This window comes from Montipora capricornis, chromosome 1 (genome assembly GCF_036669925.1).
Source record: "Montipora capricornis isolate CH-2021 chromosome 1, ASM3666992v2, whole genome shotgun sequence".
Classification (NCBI taxonomy): Eukaryota; Metazoa; Cnidaria; class Anthozoa; order Scleractinia; family Acroporidae; genus Montipora; species Montipora capricornis.
The window spans coordinates 17,015,873-17,037,460 of NC_090883.1; the positions used below are offsets into that span (position 1 = coordinate 17,015,873).

General features: G+C 40.6%; 3 protein-coding genes and 1 pseudogene across 4 annotated transcripts in view; 2 read left to right on the forward strand and 2 right to left on the reverse strand.

The window, feature by feature from the left end:
- Positions 1-2,402, reverse strand: part of LOC138014514 (uncharacterized protein PF3D7_1120600-like) — a 10,022-nt gene extending 7,620 nt beyond the window's left edge. For both annotated transcript variants that reach the window (XR_011125324.1, XM_068861672.1), the window contains exon 1: positions 69-2,402. Coding sequence is in view for 1 of the 2 variants with exons in the window: in XM_068861672.1 (XP_068717773.1) it covers positions 69-126 (58 nt within the window). In the remaining variant the exon portion in view is untranslated. The remainder of the gene's footprint in view (positions 1-68) is intronic.
- LOC138014623 (uncharacterized) overlaps positions 1-8,728 on the forward strand; it is a 9,329-nt gene extending 601 nt beyond the window's left edge. The window contains exons 2-5 of the mRNA XM_068861774.1: positions 5,806-5,896; positions 6,922-7,164; positions 7,530-7,577; positions 7,836-8,728. Coding sequence (XP_068717875.1) covers positions 5,818-5,896; positions 6,922-7,164; positions 7,530-7,577; positions 7,836-8,047 — 582 coding nt within the window. The 5' untranslated portion in view covers positions 5,806-5,817 and the 3' untranslated portion in view covers positions 8,048-8,728. The remainder of the gene's footprint in view (positions 1-5,805; positions 5,897-6,921; positions 7,165-7,529; positions 7,578-7,835) is intronic.
- Positions 8,729-13,001: 4,273 nt separating this feature from the next.
- LOC138051941 (uncharacterized) lies at positions 13,002-14,541 on the reverse strand. Its single transcript, XM_068898273.1, has one exon. It carries the CDS (start codon positions 14,471-14,473, stop codon positions 13,085-13,087), a length of 1,389 nt encoding a protein of 462 aa, XP_068754374.1. The 5' UTR covers positions 14,474-14,541; the 3' UTR covers positions 13,002-13,084.
- A 59-nt stretch (positions 14,542-14,600) lies between these two features.
- Positions 14,601-16,083, forward strand: LOC138051946 (uncharacterized; annotated as a pseudogene).
- The last annotated feature ends 5,505 nt before the right edge of the window (positions 16,084-21,588 follow it).

Below are 21,588 nucleotides of genomic sequence, written 5' to 3' on the forward strand. Positions count from 1 at the left end.
CTGCAGACCATATTACACTCGGAGTCTATGACAAATTATTGAATTTCGATTGCGAAATGACTCCCTACCTGATCCACGGTTTATTACCCAACAAAGGATGAACCAGCCCAACGCATTGGCTCTCATTCTCTTCTGCTTTTTTTCAATCTTCACATTTTATACTGTTTTAGGTTTTCACTACTCCATGTTTTAGACTTGAGTGCCTGAAAACGCCATTTTTCCAGAAGCCAGTTGTACATCATTTATTATTGACAAGAGAAGACAGATGAACAATCAACCAGCACGGATGAACTAACACCAAAAGGAAGAACACCTGTCGCCTTGTTGATGGCAAAATGTGTAATTCCTTTTAGTCTTCGTATCAAAATCGCTCCGCGGGATTTTACCATTGACGCTTTAAAACGTACTTTCTTGCAACAAGTGGTCAATGAAATGGTAACTTAATTATACCCTATTATTTTACCCTGAGGGGAGTCTTTTACTGTGTAACTGCATCCCAAGGGTAACATGAAACCTGAGCTGAACCAAACCCAAGCCATTTACCCTCCAGAAGGCCCAAAACCCAAGGTGTGTGTAACCACAACTAATCATGATGGTGGTGATAATGATGATAATCTTTATTATTGGAAGCTGAAGAAAGAGACTGCTGCGCCAATAAACCAATTTACTGTTCTGTACTCAGTTACAAGGCATTCATATTTAAATGTCTCCAGAGGGAGTAACTGCCCGAGTGGAAATGAATCTAATGGATACCAACTGCTTTAACTCGTGAAAAGGTACCGTTTGTCCTTGAATCCCTGACACTTGTATCCACTGATTTTAAAATTTCAAAGGACAGGAGTGTTCTAAGCTATGTCATAACAAAGTGGTAAGGTTCGCCGTCCTTTTGTGAGAGTTTAGGAAACGATGACACTCGGTACACGTGCCGCTTTTGTTCCAAGCAATAGAGGTGTAAATGATCCCTTCTCAATATCTAACACTGCCTGCTTATACTTCGCTTCTTTTCATCCTCTTGCTATTTAGAGATTGTGGGCGTTGGCTTGCCCTGGTCGCACTTGAAATTAACATGCATCACTGGAACATCGAAAAATGCCGTAACTCCTTGTGACCAGAAACCCTAAGCCTTTATCTCCAATCTTGTCTCTGAGCTTGTGACGGCACTCGTTGTCAAGAGGTTGAAGTTGTGGTTCAACTTCAACATTCTTGCAAAACTTGCTGATTAAGTGAGGTTAGTAGGTTGAAAGCACTATCGTGTCTCCATGGAATTTGGTTGTGAGAAATGGAGATTTGTTGTCATGAAGAGAGTGTTTCTTGTTGACTTTGATGGAATAGAAATGCCCAGTGGCGAGGTTATGAAAACTGTTGAGGAGGAATGGCACAAATATCATGGGGTTTTTGAGTTAGACAACATCATGCACCAAGAAATGAAAGATAGATTCAAGAGAGAATGTTTCTGCCGACGAGTACGCAAGATCTTACGATCCAAGCTCAACGGAGGAAACACTGCAAAAGCTTTTAACACCTGGACAGTATCAACAGTGACGTATGATGTATAAAAAGAGGCAAAACAGGATTGTATTGTTATCTGAAAGAGAGTCGGGAAGTGTTACTGAAGGCAGTCACAGAGAAGAATCTCGGGATGAATGAAAAGAAAGAAACCCCAGTAGAATATAGGAAGCGCAACATGAATGAAAGACAAATTTAATGGAGTGCAAAGAAACTTCACGGTCAATTCTAGAGAGCAACGGATGACGTCCGAGCAACAAGAAGGTGAAGTGTTTGGTTAGGGGTAACGTAAAGAAGGAGACAGAAGGCATGATAGTTCAAGATCAGGCATTTCGAACGATAAGCAAGGCACTACTTCACTTTGCAGGACGTGTGGGAAGGCTGAGGAAACCATTGCCCGTGTAGTAGCTGAATGTGAATAGCTTTCCTAAAAACAGTACAAGTAATGATGAAGTTTGCAAGGTGATACACTGGTATCTTTGTAATAAGAACGGAATTGAAGTGAGTGATAGATGGTATAACCATAATGCTGAGTCAGTTTGTGAAAATGAAAACGATAAAATCCTCTAGGGTTTTTGCATCCAGACTGATCGTAACATAGACCACAATAAGCCATATATTGTAGTGGTTCACAAAAGGGAACGGATTGCAATAGTAATTGATAGGAGTTAGAAAAGATAGAAATATACCAGGATTTGAAACTTGAAATTAAGAATTTATGGAAGCTGAAACAAGTGATGACCATGCCGATCATTATATTAGAGCACAGGGAACAGTATACAAGAACATAAAGAACTGGATACAAAAACTAGGGGTACCATGCCCTATTGAACTGCTCCAAAAGGCTGTTTTGTTGGGAAAGGCAAAGCCGGATCATCAGGAAGGTGTTAGATACCTAAAGCTAAGGGAATGAGCCTGCTACTCAACATGGAGCCAGTTATACAAAATATTGTTGAGAGAAAGCAGAAATAATGGTAAAAATAATAGTAATAGTAATGATAATAATAATAATAATAATAATAATAATGATAATAATAATAATAATAATAATGATGATGATGATGATGATGATGATGATGATGATGATAATAATAATCCATGATTATGGCCGTTGGTTTACGTTATCGTCGCTCACCATTCGCGCAGAACGCTTGTTTTGATGCCCCTACTGCCGTGAGTGGTCATACTATTCTCTCCCACGAAACCATGCCTAATGTCAGCCAACTGATGGTTGACTCAAAAGTGGCAAGAAATTGAGAAAATGAGATTTTCCTTATCTTTTGTCATATGACACTGAGGAGCAGTCCTAGAATTTGGACTCGGGCAGTGGCTAATTTACAATTAGATTTCAGTTTCGTGTTGATATGAATTGTTCCAAGGCTTGACACTGCTGGCTGTTATGTGGTTACGAACGGTTTTAAGCCAACCGACTTCCAGAAAAGTAGGTAGTGTTCGGCCCTCAATCAGTGAGGCAAGGTTTAAATCGAGATAAAACTTCTTTAAATTTAGTTTTTGAAGAGTTTGTTCTCAGGCGCCTTGATGAAACCGCTTTTGACACCTGGTGGGTGGTATGAGGAGACGTGTGTGTATTGGGATTTCTCGGTCGGCTTAAACTGCGTTTCAATGTGGAGGATAGATACTCTTTGTTATGTCGAGTAAAGTGAATTCACTCTCTGAAGTTTCGGCTGTAAATCTTTATAGCTTGTTATTTAAAGCAGTTTATGTTATTCTGTTAAGAGTGAAGACCTATTAGATAATGAACAATAGACTTTGTTAGCCCATATCAGAAACCCATAAGGGTTGAAACGTGTAACGGCCCCTTGTGTGCTGCGAAACAAGCTTCTGAATATTCAACTTGCTAAGTACCATATTTGGAACAACAAGAACGAGGGGTTTCCAAGTATGGTACTTAGCACTGAAACATTCAACCAATCAGTTTGCACTGAATATTCGGAAGCTGTGAACGCGCGTTACACGTTTCAACTCTTATAGGTTTCTGCCCATATTTAATGCAAGGAGATGGTTGTGAAACTCGACATGTTTATTTGTTTATTCGTGGCCTTGACCCTGCACAAAACACACCTTTCTTCGAGACGATAGCCAATCAAATCCTTCCATTAAATTATGCGCAACTAATTTGCAAACCCTTGTGAAGCGAAAACAAAAGATTGTGCAGGGTCACGGTCAATTCAACATCGATTGCGACAACATTGTTCTCGCTTTTGAAAATTTTAAGGTTTTCATAACCAGTTCCTCGATTAACTATGGTTACCCCTGCGAGTTGAAATATGCAAAACCTAGTGTTCATAGGTATAACCCTACAACACTTTTAAAGTTTACACCATTGCACGTTCGCGTTTCCCTTATCAAAATGAACATGATGAACTAAATGAGATTCCTGGATTTTAAAGACGATCATTTGACTTGTATATATCGTACTACATCACACTGTAAAGCTTTCTTGCCACCTGTTAAAGTTGAAGTATTTCTTATGCCATCACCCGTTGTCAGAGAATTGGTGAAATAATAGCATAAGCAACTGTGAAGGCCAACAGAAAGCTCAGGTAAAACAAATTATTATTTTTTGTTTGTTTTGATTTGGATTACTTTTCTTAAGGTTTCATGCCACTCATTTCTCTTTAAATACAACTAAAGCAGGTTGTATAGGTTGTATCGTTGATTAAAAATAACCCAGGGGCGCCTTATCGGCTTCTCCAATAATTCCAAGGGTGCCGATTTCTGTGTCCTTAGAGGTCACATCAGTTTATTAAACATAGTTGATGTCACTTGGTTCAGTTTTAATAGCCGAAAGTTTGGGCAAGCATTCAGTATTTTACAGAAATGTGACTGTGTCAATAGCCAAAGCGTTCGCTCTTTAACTATAACTTGGAAACATTTCAAATATGCTCGGGCAACTAGGGGGGTGGTGGGGGGGGGATTTTAAGCTGAGCTCCATCGTAGCACAAAGGCCTAAAATAACCAAACTTTTTTCAAACTCTACATTCAGTGAATCGATATAACTAATTTTGAATTTTGCATGGCTATGATGTAGGCATAAATAATGAGCCCGTCCTGGAAAAGATACTGCGTTAGTGTTCATTTAACTTCCTATCTGTGAACAATCCAAACAACACCTGATGATGTAAGCTGTTTTTTTTTCTCATAAACTGGAAGTGGCGCATAGTTACCCACCAGAAAAGTTATTGGCAGCACATGTGCTCACAAGGAGCAGCAGATGTGTTTTGTTTTTTTTTTTACTTTCAAAGTTCAAGTAAAAATAACTGACGTTTTATGACTTTGTTTGCTCCACAACAAGCAGAGAAGCAAGGGCAACCAACAACCAAATTAATCCAAAGGCCTTTGAGAGACATTCTCCCTCTCTCTTCTAATGTATAAAGACTATGTTAAGAGATGTTTTTATCACCTAGAAGAATTTGGCCTGTTCGGAAATCTTAACCTAAAGTTGAAGTGTGCGAAATTTTTAGAGAATCGAATGCTATCTTCATTTCAGAAATTGTTAGCTGAACATGGCCTTCTAAGACTTCCCAGCAAACCATTTGCTCATAAGAAAATGCAAGATGGTCTCTTAAAAGTGCCAAAGTTAAAATTGCAAAAATATCCCATCCGAAAACGTAAGGGACTTCTCCCGAACACATATTTCACCGAAGGTTATCGTCGGGTGCCCCTGGGGAAATAACAAAATATCAGACGATAATAATAGAGAGGTTAAGCATGACGTTTATGCCAAACGGCAAACGTCGGAGTGAAATTGTAATGTAAGGAACCTGCTTGATATTAGCTCATTTCTGTCCTGTTAGCTCCAGATATCAAGCAACTTCTCACAGGAACGAGAAAGGCAAAAATGAGAGAATTTTCACGCTTTTGTGACAAGTAGGAGCCTGCCGTTTCCCGTTTGCCGTTGGCTGTAAACGTCATCCTTAACCTCTCTAATATTATAAAAAAAACCCTGGAGCACTTTCCCAAGTCATGGTCCACTTAAACTACTCATCGTAGCAAAAGTCAAACCAGAGTTTTTCTCCTGGCCATTTGGAGGTCCTCGTTGCATAGGTCAGTCAGTTAACGAAAGGCAAACATTATCAAACTGCGACTGACTTGAGATATAGAGTAATTAAAAAGTAACATTGCAGACTAATCCTAAAAGCTTTGGAAAATAATCTTCCCTCGGAAACTCTCATTATCACTGTTGTTATCGTTGCAGTTATTATTGTTAAAAGGTAATTCGTGTTGCAGGTACAAAACAACTAATTTCTTTTCTTTTCTTTTTTTTGGTAAACCGAGGAAGGACCTTTAATGAGCTTCACATACATTCAAAAACAGTTTGGTGCTTTGATATGGATCGCAATTTTTTCATCATCATTTGCAAGTCATGGTAAGTCTGTGTACAAATTTGATTTCCTTTGACAATCATGGTCACAAACTATCGATGCACCCCTGACATCCAAAACTAGGCTTTCCTCTCACACAACCCTGTTCTCTTTTACTGTTTTAACCGTAACCAGTCATTCTTATTTTCCTAAAGCAGTGTCCTCCAAGCAACTGGTAAGTAAGAAAGTGAGTACCATTATTTACCCTCGGATTTTTGAGATATGTCCAGGTTTGACTCTAATAAGATGCACGCGGATTTCAATAAGCGTCACGAAGTGTCCCCTTGCTCTTCTAGCCAACTTCAACATCACTTGTGTCTCAGAATACAGACAATTTATGTCACAAAGTGTCCCCCAAATGCTGCTCTTTAAGTGAAGATTAACTGCTGCATTTACCCAAAGCTAAAATAATGCTAACCTTACCCCTACCTTATTGTTGAAAAGTAGGTAGCAAATGCTTAGACTTAAAGGGACACTTTGTGTTGGATGTCAAAATTGGGCGTGCATCTAATTAGGGTCAAACCTGGACATAAGTGGGATTTTTAGGGTAGCTATGGTAGCTAATATCTAACAGAACAACTTTAAGAATCCCAACTGGCCGGTGGCAAACTATTTTGCAATTTACATGCGCATCCAGGAATTGAACCAGGGACTACCTGGAACAAAATCAACGATTGGTCAGAACGTGTCTTGAACCCCGTATCTCCGGATCTCAAGGCAAGCACCGTAACTACTGGGCTGCACTGCCGCTCGAGGTTTCCTCTAATTTTAAGGAAAAAGGAAAGAACTTTATTTAAGTTTCTAGTCTTCTAGTGCTGCAGCACAAATTGAAGACACTGTAAACTGAAATTAACAAATTAATGCTTGCCAATTCTATCTGTGATAACATAATTGAAATATAGCTATGGTGTTTTAATGTCTAGTGTAAGATGTTTGTGTATTTGTGCAGATGTACAAATAATTCTTCTTGAATGTACTATAACTAAATGATTTATGCTATCAACCTATGTTTCATAAATTACGTTGACAGCTTCTCTGTCAAAGCTTCAAGGCGAAGGTTCGAGGATCCAAGATGAACAAACAAAAACCAACGACGGTGGCCACCATTCAAAAATCCTTGCAAATAGCGACATAAGTAAACTTCTGGACGACTTGGATAATCAAACAGAGGCAATTCAGAATGGAAAGGAAATTGGCGATGAGCTTTTGGATGACCAAAAAAAGAAATCACGTCAAGATCAAAGAGTGGGTATCAACGATAAAAATTCAGCAGGTATGCTGCATATGTGGTCTTTCTTCACTCAATGGTACAAAACATTTTGATTTTTTTTTTAGAATTCTCTCAGAAGTAGCAGTATGTAAAGATTAAAACTGGCTTTTTTCAGTCAAGTGGCAAAAATATAGTTAATATACAGATAAACGTTTGATAGAAATCGATCGAATTTAAGCTTATATATTTTTTGGAACCGAAGGTAAAATACAAACAGAAATTTTTCAGGACCTTAGCTGGATTTTTTCTGAAGCATTTATTCCGTTTTTTTCTCTAGTAAGGAGCGGTGTTAATAAAAAAAGATATTGTCTGAGCTACAGTAAATGGGTATCATGAGAAGAGGGTTACCTTGTAGTTTGGTTTTGCAGGTAGGACAAGTGAGGAACTCAGTAGATCAAATGATGAGAAAGTAAGAGGTATCCAGCCTATTTTTTTCTTTTCTTTGAATGTGTGCTCATAGTAATCCATATATGCTGAGAATGATGCATCGAAATAGTTATTAAGAAAAAGTCCTTATTACGAACTAGTCGATAAAATTTGCAATATGGCTATGCTTTAGAAACCTCTAGGAGAGTCATCACTAAAATGTCAGCTGAATCCAAACAATTGACATGGAAACAAGGGGAGTCCCATTTTGGTATCCCCTTATGTTTGGCATTTTATGTCTTTTTTAGACGATTCCTTGCAGGTGGTTAGCATTCCAGAAGCTCCAGCTTTGATTGATATAAACGGGATCCCAGAGAAAACAACAGCTGCTGAAAGTGGTGCTACGTATCTGACTGGAAAGCCTCTCTTAGTGCTTAACAGAGAACACAACGATCCCGATATGAGTAAATGGTTTTTGTATTACCCTCTCTCTACAGAATCAGACGTGCAAATGCCTTAATTTTTTTTGATTCTCTTTCTTCTATGAGAGTGAGAGCTATCTTTTACTTTATAATAGTTAACGAAATTGGTCATAAATCACCTGTCCGGCCGCTCAAATCTTATAAAAGTGGTCAAAATTCTCATTGTATTCGCATACATCTTCATCCAGAAGGAAAATTTGTATTATTGGTCACATTATGATTTTATTCCACTTGACTAGGAGCTTGTGACCAGATGCAAACATTTAGCGCCCCTTTTTGAAACGATCGTTCCTTACATCCAGATATTTTTAAATGCTATTTCCCGCGTAAAATTCAAAAGTCAGTTTTACGCGCTTGTCTCTCACCGAAGACATGGCGCATTGATTGGCTAATTTAAAATTGCTTCGAAAAAAGTCGTTCTGAGAAAACGATAATTTCTAAGAATAACAATTGAGTATATTAAGCTCCACCTAATGGGCTCCTGCCTTGACTATCCTTTCAAGTTTGTCGTATTATAAATTCATTAAGATCTTTATAATTATTTGTTAAAAGCCACAAATGTTTCAATTCAAGTTCTTTTGAACATTACTCGTTTTTCTCCGTTTCTCCGTTCCTGTTATCATTATTTCCGTGAGGTTAAATGCTGCATGGGCTTACCCGAAACAAATGACTTTTGCTTAAGACACAAATAAAACGTTGCTGAAAATTGTAAAAAAAAATTGCCAAATGTATATTAACGACGGGTTGAGGGATTCCTATTTCGGCAATAGCTTAGCCTATACCCTACCCGTTATGCTGCATGAGCTGACCCCAAAAAAGGACTTTTGCATTGACACATAAATAAACCGTTACTGAAAATTTTGACAAAAATAGCCAAATATATAGTGCAAGTCACGACGGATTAAGGGATTAGTATTTTGACACGAGCTCAAACTAAGTTCCCGCCCTCCTACCCTACACTACCAAAAGCGGGAGAGTTATCAAAACAACTTTAAATTGGGAAGATCTTAGTGTCATACTATTCGTGCGATTTTTCCGACTCTTTTAATTGCCACGAGATCAGAAAATTCTGAAGTTATGATCTTTGATCCTATAAGGAGTCAAAGGTCATTTGAGTTTGCAACAGCCGGTCACAAGGCATTTATTTCAAGTTGCTTTTAAATACCCAGAATCAAAAAGCATCGCTCCATGATGGGTTTTCTCTCTTTTTTCAAGCGTTAACAAGAATGTAAAATATATATATCATTAAAAAGCAATTCTTCTGAACAGATGAATATCAGTTCAACTGAAGCTGCAACTTGAAGGCTCCCTTCCTCGTGAACTGGATAGTCCTGTCTATGATCACGAGCCATTTGTTAGGGCTTCCTAGGTTTACTACTCAACTTCCGGGTGACTTAACAATTCTAGGCTCCAGTCAGGTAGCAAATGTCCATGGGACTAAAACGTCTGCTCCAGAACTGTGACAGTTGCCATGACGTTAAATATAACAGGTCCTTCTGGAACCTGGTACCAAATTGGAGTACCGATAAGGGTTGCAACCCATTTCAGAGACCTTTATAAACCCTCCATGCCGTCCACTCTGATGTCATTGGATGGGTGCCATGAAAGTCCTCAGATATATGCAAGGGTCTTGCTCCCATTTTTATTTCTAAATGCTATACTCTGGTATCAAGATCCTCTCGTAGTTTTGCTTACGACAGAGACGCCAATGTAACGCAGTGTTGTCGTCTCACTTTTCCGGACTATGACTAGTCTATACACACCCGATTTTTACGCAACCCCTATATTAAATGCCCTCGAAAAGGCACCAGATTATGTGGGGAAATAGGTTACAGCAATCTGGTTGTGACATCAGTGGTAGAAGCTGTCCAATTATGCGCCCACCGGCCACATGGTCCTCGCTTGTTGCGGTGGACAAGACACGATTTATAATGTCAAACGCTATTTTATCGATCGCTGAGAGTATTCATCAAGGCTACAAACAGTTCAGTGCTATTTCCAAAGGAAAACAAAGCTCTTTTATAAGCCTTGTAGCACTGTTATGTGCTCAATCCAAGTTTATGTATCATTCTTCCGTTTCAACTTACTAAAGCAGTTGGGACTTCAAGATAAGAGTTTCTTTCATCAATGGATGAATATACGATTCATTAAAGCCGGTTACACACGAGCAAGTTGTTCTTGCCAAGTGTCATTGACAATTTTCATTGGGTCGTGTGTATGAACGACAAGTTTTCTTTGACAAGTTTTATGATTTGTCTGTGTGAACAACTGAACAAGCCTTGCTTTGACAAGTTTTCACTGTAGCAGCAACACAAGTACTTAATGGACAACAAAAAACAAAAACAGTTTTACTTTCCGTTTTTTTAACTATAGCTTATGCGTATTGGACGAGAGAAAAAAAGTTGCTGCCTTGTGGTCTCGGTTGAGTATTCGAAAAGACATGTAAATCGGTAATGGTGGGTTTGCCCTTGGGCAACGCAGGTTTGCAACGCAGTTTCTTCTCGTCTCGATACCTATCTACTTTGGTATTCCACAAGCTTTCTCTTGATCTTAGGGATTCCAGGAGAAGAGATGTAGCCACAGAATCGGTGCTTTTCCTTGCCCGGCCATGATCATCCGCCATAAAGCGAGCGCGAGAGCAAGACCACTGAACGCCTACAATTTCTCAATGTTCTCGACAATTTTTCCTTGGAGACCCCTACTGATCAGCAAGTTCAGCAACTTGCTAACTTTTCCTTGACAAGTGCACTTGTTCAAAAACTAGCAAGCTAGCTTTCAACAAGTGTACTTGTCAAGGAAAAACTTGACAGGTTGTTCTTTGCACACCAGCAAATAAACCTTGTCAAGGAAAACTTGCTCTTGTGTAACCGGCTTAACCATGTCCCATGCATTCGACAAGCTTTCTAACATCTCAACAAGATATAATAATGGACTACATAGGCTATTAAAACTTTTAGTGATTTTCTCCTTGATCAATTTATTTACGTTCTCTCTGAGCTTTTTGAGATTGTAAAAGTATAGTAGAGAATTTCAATGAGACAAGACAATAACTATAACTGATGCCATAGACAAATTAATGATGATAGGAAAATGATATAATATTAGAAAAGACCAACCGAGGATGAACGGAGAGAACACATCCCCATGCCCCATGTGAAAGTCATTTTGGTCTCGTGTCTCGGAGTCAATAGTTGTGGTTACATGCACCTTGGGTTTGGTGTCTTCCGGAAGGTAAATGGCTTGGCTTTGGTTTAGCTCAGGTTTCATGTCACCCTTGGGAATGCGGTTACACAGTAAAAGACTCCCTTCGTGGTAAAATAATAGGGGGAAATTAATATAATTAGGGATCTTCGTGTAGTAGCTTCGTTCTGCTTTACTACGATTCTCAGTTGAGTACGACACTGGAGTAGTTTGGTGACAAAGTTCTTCAGCGTTAAAGTTCCCATGTTGTCAAGGACAACTTCCTTCGTTTCGAAGGGTAACGTTTCGAGTTTTCACGTAGTTTAACTGGTAATGGTCACCAGTTAGATTTAACCATTACTATTCGCATATTTTGGCGGGCTACATCGCTCATGAGGTCAAAGTCCTAAACATTACTCTTGGAAACGAAGCCAGTTGCCCTTGGCAACATGGGAACTCAAACGTTGAAACTTCGTCGCGGAACTTTCCAGTGCTACACTCCATTGAGAATCGTAATATGATTGGCTAAGCCACCTCACGGGGCAAATAAACAGTATTTTTCAGTTGAAGGAATGGAATGGGATGTTCTTTTGCTCTCTTTGATGTATCCATGGAAATAACCCTCGGGCAGTTTTGGTCTGGAGAACGCGGTTACACACAAAAAAGTCCTTGCCCGTAGGCAAACGCTATTTACCCATGGGTAGAAGGGCTAGTGTACCCACAACTAATAATTGGAGGGTGTAACTGTTCAACTATTTAGGGGTCTTTACTACAATAGGCGACAAAAATAGTTGAGACACTGAACTGGAAAACAATTAGAGGAAAATCACCTTAACTTTACATTTTCCACTTGCACTCCCCCCTCTTCCCCCACCTCCCCCTTTAATGTTGGTAAGGGAAAAAGGAAGAGTTGGCAATAAGAAAACAACATTGTTGGGGGGGAGGGACGGCGTTAGTTGGAAAGACTTTAGGGGAGGGATTTTTCCGAGATTCCATAAAAGGGAAATTGTCTCAACCCTTTTGGCGCTTATTCATTACCAGAAATTTAAGACAAAATGGCGGACCCCAGACTCGACCCAGACCTTCCACTCTCTAAGAATGGCTGCCGATCGTTATAGAGAAATGTATGGAGAAAATTGAAGAAGTGGAAATTTCAGATCTAAAGTGGCATACACGACATTTGCCGACCTCTAAATGTAAAGTGTACGTACCATATCATTATTTACGGTAGTTTTGGTCTCTCGAAAGTTCGCCAACGTGCCGCCAACAACACATTTTACGAACGGCTGTTACAGTTCCTTGAGCTCTCTAATTCTTTCAAAAAAGCTCAGAGGTGCCTACCTTCCCTCCACATTTTAGAGCATTTCGTTGATGTGAATCCATGGTGCCGACCTCTCTAATCGTCGATCGATAAAAATTAGCCTTTATCCATTCCCCAAATTGCCGCCCAAATTGCGATAAAAGAGGTAAAAATAAATCCATTTCTGCGATAAAAGCGGTACAAAACGCGCCACTGCGCTTATTATTCCTTGTGAAAAGTAGGGTTTCTGTCTCCAGTTTGTTTTGATCGCCATCTTTACAGGTGGGTACTTCATATATGATTATTATTCTTATAAGTAGTTTTTTTGAAACACATTTCAGAATAAAAACTAGCGATAAAAAACGACGTTTCGATCTCTCTGAGATCATTTTCAAGTAGTAAAAGAAGCGAATAAAATCTGCATATATAAGTACAAATTAAGACGTGAGAATGTCCAAAGATAAAATATGTAAATACAAGCGCTAAAATGTAAGTGTTAAAATATTATATAAATAACTTGCACGGATTAAATCTACATGACTGTTGGTTAAAACGCTAAAGCGTGAGTGTTAAGATACCAAAACGCTATAAAGAACTATATAAATAACTTCGCACGGATTGAATCTGACTGTTTGTTCAAAGTTGGTTTAAGCTCCTTTATAAAAAGCATTTCGTAGATGAGGCAATCGAATTTACTTTCGCACTTTCTCAAGATCTTAAAGTCACGATATATGTCACTCGGGACTGTTCCATGTTGCTCTTTAATGTGATTCCCGATTGAAGACGATCCTTTCATGTGTTCCTCGACGCGCTGATAGAGGTGCCGGCACGTATACCCGACATAGTTTGCATCGCACAAACCACACTTGTAATGGTAAACAACGCGTTGCTGGTTTATGATAGGCGGCTTCTTTTCTTTCGGTTTGATATGGTGTCCAATCTTACGGCTTGTATACACGGCGTGAATATCAATTCCAATTTTTCGGCCCAGTTCCCCAAGTTGCCTTCGCGCTGAATTAGCCGATCTCTGATCTTTGAAAGGTAACACTATTCTGACAGGCGCTTCATTCACGTTACATGCTCGTGTGGAAATTGCCTCGTCGGAAACTTTCTTGGTGACAAAATTACTGATGGTCGATTGCAGCAGTTGGGCTGGGTACTGAAGTCGGGAGAACGTTTGTGTGAGACGGTCACATTCCAGGTGGAACAGTTTCCAGGTAGATGACAATTTAAAGGCACGATCCAGCATTGTTTTTAGCAATGACTTCTTGTATCTAACATCGACGTGGCTCTTGTAATGCAGCAATAATCCGGTGTCAGTTGGTTTTCTGTATACCCTTGTCTCCAAGCAACCATTGCATTTCCGAATCTCCGTTCCCAGGAAGGGAAGTTTACCGTGTTCGCCAAGTTCCATGGTGAAGCTAACCGATGGATGGATCTCGTTCAGAACAGAAAGGAATGATTTTGCTGTTTCGACGTTGGGTATTATGCTTAATGTGTCATCCACATAGCGTTTGTAGAACTCGGGTAATTTCCCTTGGTCCTGAAGTCGATCTTCAATACTGCACATAAATGTGTTGGCCATCAGGGGTCCAAGTGGCGAACCCATAGCAACACCATCGATTTGTTCATACAAGCTCCCCTCAAACTGAAAAAGCTGGTTCTTGGTGGCAATATTCAGCAATTCAACCAAGTCTGATTTTGTAATGTTGAGACTATGCTGCTTATTGAACCAGTCGTCCTTGAATGCCTTTTCAGCTAAAATTTGTATCGTCTCATCAACAGGGACATTGGTAAACAGCGAAGTTACGTCATATGAAACAAGGATGCTGTGATCGTCAACTTCCATGTCATGGAGAGCATCCACGAAACTAAAAACATCATTGATGGTATGATCATTCACTGATAGAGGTTTAAGCTTTTCATCAAGCCATTTTGCCAACTTGTAATTATACGTCCCGGTTGCCGAGAGTATCGGCCGCATTGCTAATTGTCGTTTGTGGGTTTTTGGCAGGCCATAGAGGTGGGCTAGTCTCGAACCATTTTGGATAACTGTGCTAGCAACTGCCCACCTCTATGGCCACCTCTATGGCCTGCCAAAAACCCACAAACGACAATTAGCAATGCGGCCGATACTCTCGGCAACCGGGACGTATAATTACAAGTTGGCAAAATGGCTTGATGAAAAGCTTAAACCTCTATCAGTGAATGATCATACCATCAATGATGTTTTTAGTTTCGTGGATGCTCTCCATGACATGGAAGTTGACGATCACAGCATCCTTGTTTCATATGACGTAACTTCGCTGTTTACCAATGTCCCTGTTGATGAGACGATACAAATTTTAGCTGAAAAGGCATTCAAGGACGACTGGTTCAATAAGCAGCATAGTCTCAACATTACAAAATCAGACTTGGTTGAATTGCTGAATATTGCCACCAAGAACCAGCTTTTTCAGTTTGAGGGGAGCTTGTATGAACAAATCGATGGTGTTGCTATGGGTTCGCCACTTGGACCCCTGATGGCCAACACATTTATGTGCAGTATTGAAGATCGACTTCAGGACCAAGGGAAATTACCCGAGTTCTACAAACGCTATGTGGATGACACATTAAGCATAATGCCCAACGTCGAAACAGCAAAATCATTCCTTTCTGTTCTGAACGAGATCCATCCATCGGTTAGCTTCACCATGGAACTTGGCGAACACGGTAAACTTCCCTTCCTGGGAACGGAGATTCGGAAATGCAATGGTTGCTTGGAGACAAGGGTATACAGAAAACCAACTGACACCGGATTATTGCTGCATTACAAGAGCCACGTCGATGTTAGATACAAGAAGTCATTGCTAAAAACAATGCTGGATCGTGCCTTTAAATTGTCATCTACCTGGAAACTGTTCCACCTGGAATGTGACCGTCTCACACAAACGTTCTCCCGACTTCAGTACCCAGCCAACTGCTGCAATCGACCATCAGTAATTTTGTCACCAAGAAAGTTTCCGACGAGGCAATTTCCACACGAGCATGTAACGTGAATGAAGCGCCTGTCAGAATAGTGTTACCTTTCAAAGATCAGAGATCGGCTAATTCAGCGCGAAGGCAACTTGGGGAACTGGGCCGAAAAATTGGAATTGATATTCACGCCGTGTATACAAGCCGTAAGATTGGACACCATATCAAACCGAAAGAAAAGAAGCCGCCTATCATAAACCAGCAACGCGTTGTTTACCATTACAAGTGTGGTTTGTGCGATGCAAACTATGTCGGGTATACGTGCCGGCACCTCTATCAGCGCGTCGAGGAACACATGAAAGGATCGTCTTCAATCGGGAATCACATTAAAGAGCAACATGGAACAGTCCCGAGTGACATATATCGTGACTTTAAGATCTTGAGAAAGTGCGAAAGTAAATTCGATTGCCTCATCTACGAAATGCTTTTTATAAAGGAGCTTAAACCAACTTTGAACAAACAGTCAGATTCAATCCGTGCGAAGTTATTTATATAGTTCTTTATAGCGTTTTGGTATCTTAACACTCACGCTTTAGCGTTTTAACCAACAGTCATGTAGATTTAATCCGTGCAAGTTATTTATATAATATTTTAACACTTACATTTTAGCGCTTGTATTTACATATTTTATCTTTGGACATTCTCACGTCTTAATTTGTACTTATATATGCAGATTTTATTCGCTTCTTTTACTACTTGAAAATGATCTCAGAGAGATCGAAACGTCGTTTTTTATCGTTAGTTTTTATTCTGAAATGATTATTATTATACAGAATATCGCTGGCTAAGTGTACTGTGGGCCCTGATTTTTGAAAATTATTTTTACTCTGCCAAGTCACACGCATGAAACGAAGTTGTTTCTTCTCGCTAAAATCGTCATTCGAACAGGAGCCCAGACTCTAGTTTCCCCTTTTTCATTCTCCCTTGTATTGACAACCTCAAAAAAGAAATTAAATTGATTCAGATCCTTTGATAGTGTGTTATTTCAGTCCTTGTTTTTTCTATGTACTGCTTTCTTTATGCCGCCATCTTGATAATTTGAAACCGCGTGCCAAATACTTCGCGGGCGCAAAATGTCGCCGATTTCTGGTAATGGTAGTTCTTGGAAAACGAGTTGAGGTCGAATTACCACCGTTTGCCCTTGGTCAGAGCGAATCAGTCACAGTCCCTGCCAATTTCACTTCCTTTTGTGCCTGTTTCAGTAAGCACACACGTTTGAGAACACCCTACGACTACATTTATTATAACAAATCATGCAAACATCGAGGCCTGGGGCGAGCGGCATGACAAGTCTAGTGACATCTCCCTTCTCAACAAAAAAATAAGACATAAGAAGCTATAAATAAACAACAAGAACCGTAACGAAGGGTATTAAGAACGTGTCAGTCAACAGCTTAAGTCCAGACTCATTTGGTATCTGATCTTAGAGTTCTCAAAGGTCGAAGCCGGTCATGTAAATACTCCCTAGGGATAAACGTTTCAGCTATTTGGACCTCATTTAATTATATTGAAATGTATTAAACTGCTCCCCAGTGCCCAGAAAGCACTGAAGTCGCTCTTACACAGTTTTCCTCGAGATGTCCACGAAATGTGATGGTTAGCAAGTGCTCATAAGAAACAGTTTGGAAAGAACCTACCACTCTATCAACATCGATTTTCACAGTTATAATAGCATTCTAGTCAATGGTATTAGCGAATTTTATAGTAAAGTTGAAGATTACTAACAGCCCAGAATATGAGTGAGACTCCATTAGCTGTTGGTAAATGTGGGCAATGAGCGAAGCAGTAAAGTGAGTAATCCTGGTAATTTTAGCAGCTAACGCTAAAAGCTGTTTAATAAAGCACACCCAAAAGGATTTCAGTCACCTAAAACATAATTTTTTTTTGTTATCTTTGTTCTTTTTGTGACTTCTTCGAAGTCTACACTAGTAGTGCTATATGGCACCAAGATCTGAAATAGTTATCAACAGCAAGTTGTTGAAGCCTATTGAACTAATACTGACCCTTGTAATGGAAAACGCATATCCCAGGTTATTGCATTTTTACGGACATCCATCTGCTAATATTAAAAAAAATATAGTGTAAGTAGTGCTATATGGGCGTTCGGGGCAGTTTTCACGGTTGGAATTGGAGCATTCTGATTGGTGGATTTAAAATTTTGCGGGAAATTCAAATTTGGGCTGGAAATTGAAATTTCAAACGATGACGTCACAAACACGTGACACCTCCCTTGCTGCGAACCCTCGGGAAACAGATTGGGGTGTTTTGCGTAATCATGTTGGAAATTCAAATTTGGACAGGAAATCATCAAACCTATGTTAAGCAGAAAGTTCAAATTTCAAACAATGACGTCACACGGGTCGAGAGAGGGATGACGCCGCAGAGTTCCAGGCCTCTCACGGTCAGAAAAAAAACACCAGAGGCAAAAAAAATGAAATCCAACATGTTTTAATGTACAAGAAAAAACAACAACGGTACTATTTGTACGAGAAGAAGAAAAAAGCTTACTCGACTGCAATTTCACAGTCAAACAAAGAAGCTCACGACTGGGCATCCATTTCACACAAAAAGACTATAAAGGTGAGTGTTGAAATATGCCAGAATCTCTGTCAACAGGGAATTGCAAACGTGTTCACGACTTCTTGGTTTTTTTCAGCGAGTATTACAAATTATGTGAGGCAACGAGGTATGCATTAAGAAGGAAAACATTTACCTGAAAGCTAACAGCTGAAAGCTCTCTCTCTCTCTCTTCTCTCTCTCTCTCTCTCTCTCTCTCTTCTCTCTCTCTCTCTCTCTCTCTCTCTCTCTCTCTCTCTCTCTCTCTCTCTCTCTCTCTCTCTCTCTCTCTCTCTCTCTCTCTCTCTCTCTCTCTCTCTCTCTCTCTCTCTCTCTCTCTCTCTCTCTCTCTCTCTCTCTCTCTATTTCTCTCAGCTTTTAAAGGTGTTCTTCATTGAAAGTTTCTGTTCTTCAAGATTTCCTTCCTCAGCTTCTCTTGAGGCTTTCTTCGCTTAAATTTCTCAAATTTCGTCGTCTCTTTTCTCGTGCTCTTTCTGCTCTTAATCTTTATTCGTGTCGTTGCTCGTCACTAATGTGATTTCCCGCCAGAAAAACTCTGGTTGCTAAATGCAACGCTGCCATGCGATTTCCCGCCGAAAAAAAATTGCCCGAACACTCCCGTCCTGGTTTTAACGTAGTTCGATGCGTGATCCCTCATCATATACATCTCGTATCAGAAGGATCAACAATACGAACTAAAAAATGAGTGAGTTAATCGAGAGAGCGATGACTTCACTTAGTCCCAGGCCCCTCACGGTCAGAAAAAACACCAGAAAGAAAAAATCAAATCCAGCAGGTTTTAATGCCTAGAATAACAAACGAGTGTGTACAAGAAGAAGAAAAAAGCAAAAAATGTCACACTATGTACAAGAAGAAGACGGTGCCCCGCACACGCACCCTAGTTTATTATTATCAACGCTGATTTTTTATGTGACCGGCCAATGACAGGATCCAGAACACAATCATCCCACCGGTCACATCCGAGTAGAGTCTCCTTAAATCAGTTCCTTAGTGTCGCTACTCAGATTTTTCTTTCTTGGTGTCCCGCACACGCACCCAGCAACTTTGCAGATTAAAACTCAAGGAGCTCCCGGAAGGACATGTCCTCGAAACAGGATGTGTCTGCAAAGAACTCACCAGCCGCACAAGATCCAACACGGTCTTCACGTTCAGATTGCGCGGCCGCGCGAGCCAGATCCAAATCCGGACCTGGACGAACCAGTACCTCCCGAATAGCGTTTTTGGATGCGCTGTTCAAGCTCCCAGGCCGCTTGACGTTGTTCATGGTCTGTCTCCGCTCGCGCCTGAGAACGAGCACGATTCGCCCGCAATACACATGCGCTGCAATACTGTTTGTGCGGCATGAACAACGGGTTTCTCATACTCCTCTGGCGCTGCTGGTGGTTGTGGTCGCCGTTGTACGAGACGTGTGGATCGTCGTGCAGGTTCAGGGTGACGTCGAAAGCGATGAAAAGCGATGCGGGAAAGGCACGAAGCAATAACTCGTCTAGCCGGTCGGGGGGTTGCGGGAGGAGCCAGGCGGTCCACAAGCGCCAAGCCTTCTCTCAGGTAGGGAGGTGTAGGAGGCCGGAGCCCGTACTTACGTACCAGCCAGCCGCCACCGGTCGCATCAATGATATGGGACGGACGGGCATCAGTCGCCAAGTCTTCGAGTAAACACTAACCCAGCTCACGTCTCCGACGTGTATAGTAATTTCGTCAGTTGTATTCATGAATTCGTGGAGGCGTAGGAGGCCGGAGCCCGTACTTACGTACGAGCCAGCCGCCACCGGTCCTATCAATGATATGGTTCTCCCTGTAGAAATGAGCATTTCTCATCATTGGGTTACATGAAAAAAAAATGGCGTAGATCCGTTCAGCAGGCCACCATGTTGTGAAAAGAGGGTGAAGAGAGGAGGGTCGTGAAATATATAGAGACGTCGCGCACGGGATTTGCCGAGAGTGGATGACATCACACATAAGGATTGGTTGAAAAGGATGACGTCACAGTAACCCAGACCCCTCACGTTAAAAAAAGTGGAAACAAGCCCATCTTTGATAATTTGAAACAAGACAAAAATAGGATTTTTTAACGAATGAAAAGATTTAAGTAATAATAAAAGAGCTATTTACAATCGGGAACGTGGGAGGCGGCCTGGTGCCGAGACTCGTCCCGGTTTATCCAAGCCCGTGTCCATAGGTTATTGCAAGCAAAAATACAAAAGTCAAACATTTCCCATTCTCTGAGCGCGTTCCCTATTCACAAAATAGGGAGGCCTGAGGATCCATGCATTCAATACACAAATGCACAGTAGCACAAACAACCTTCTTTAGTTTGTACACCTAAGAAAATTGTTCAGTTGTCATCATCATCATTATCATCATCGAGGTTGCTGGAAACGCATAGACCAGGAGCCTGTGGGAGACACAACCATGGGGGACATATTTGGGGAATTACCACCCTATGCTGCCTCGGAAGAGAAAAGTGAAGAAGATGAGGAGCGAAACTAAGATGAAGAGGAAGAAAAAGACTCGGACTAGGACATGGTCATGGAGTCTGGGAGGAAGACGTCAGTGACAGGGAAATGGATGACCACGATCCCTGGGAAACTTTGCGCCAAGAGGTGGAAGAGTCACTGAGTTCAACCTATGACAAAAGAGTCAACACGTTCTTGAAGGAGGGGGTCTCTGAAACGATAACTGAGGCCAAAGCTTTTAATGCCCTGTTACCCGTTTACAGAAGAAAGTTGCGAGGGCTCTACTTGCACTATCTCCAGTGGTTGGAACGTCTAAAGCATGAAACCCGACATCGTTTCATGGATGAGGTTTCAATGGAGACGGAAATTTTTATTGAACAGGATGTTCCTACCGCGTCCCATCCTAATGCAAGAAAAAATCAATAATCTATGGACACGGGCTTGGATAAACCGGGACGTCATTGTTTGAAATTTGAATTTCCCTCTTAACGTAGGTTTACATTTCCTGCCCAAATTTGAATTTCCAACATGAATACGCAAAACTTCCCAATCTGTTTCTTGAGGGTTTGCAGCAAGGGAGGTGTCACGTGTTTGTGACGTCATCGTTTGAAATTTGAATTTCCTGCAAAAATTTGAATCCACCAATCACAATGCTCCAATTGCAACCGTGAAAACTGCCCCGAACGCCCATATAGCACTACTTACACTATTTTTTTTTTTAATATTAGCAGATGGATGACCGTAAAAATGCAATAACTTGGAATATGCATTTTCCATTACAAGGGTCAGTATTAGTCCAATAGGCTTCAACAACATGCTGTTGATAACTATTTCAGATCTTGGTATAGATTGTAGGGTTCTCTTGATGCAAAATCCCCCCCCCCCCCCTTCCTTTCAGGGTTTGGAGATTTTGTGTAGTAGCTATAAAAAAAGAGACAATAGCTGTCAAATTCCCTTCAAAACTAAATCCTCGGTTTATTCTTCCTTGGCCTTTGCTTAAACTCCCTGTTTAGCTAAAATCAAAATCGAAATCCGAGAAACTGGACTGGAA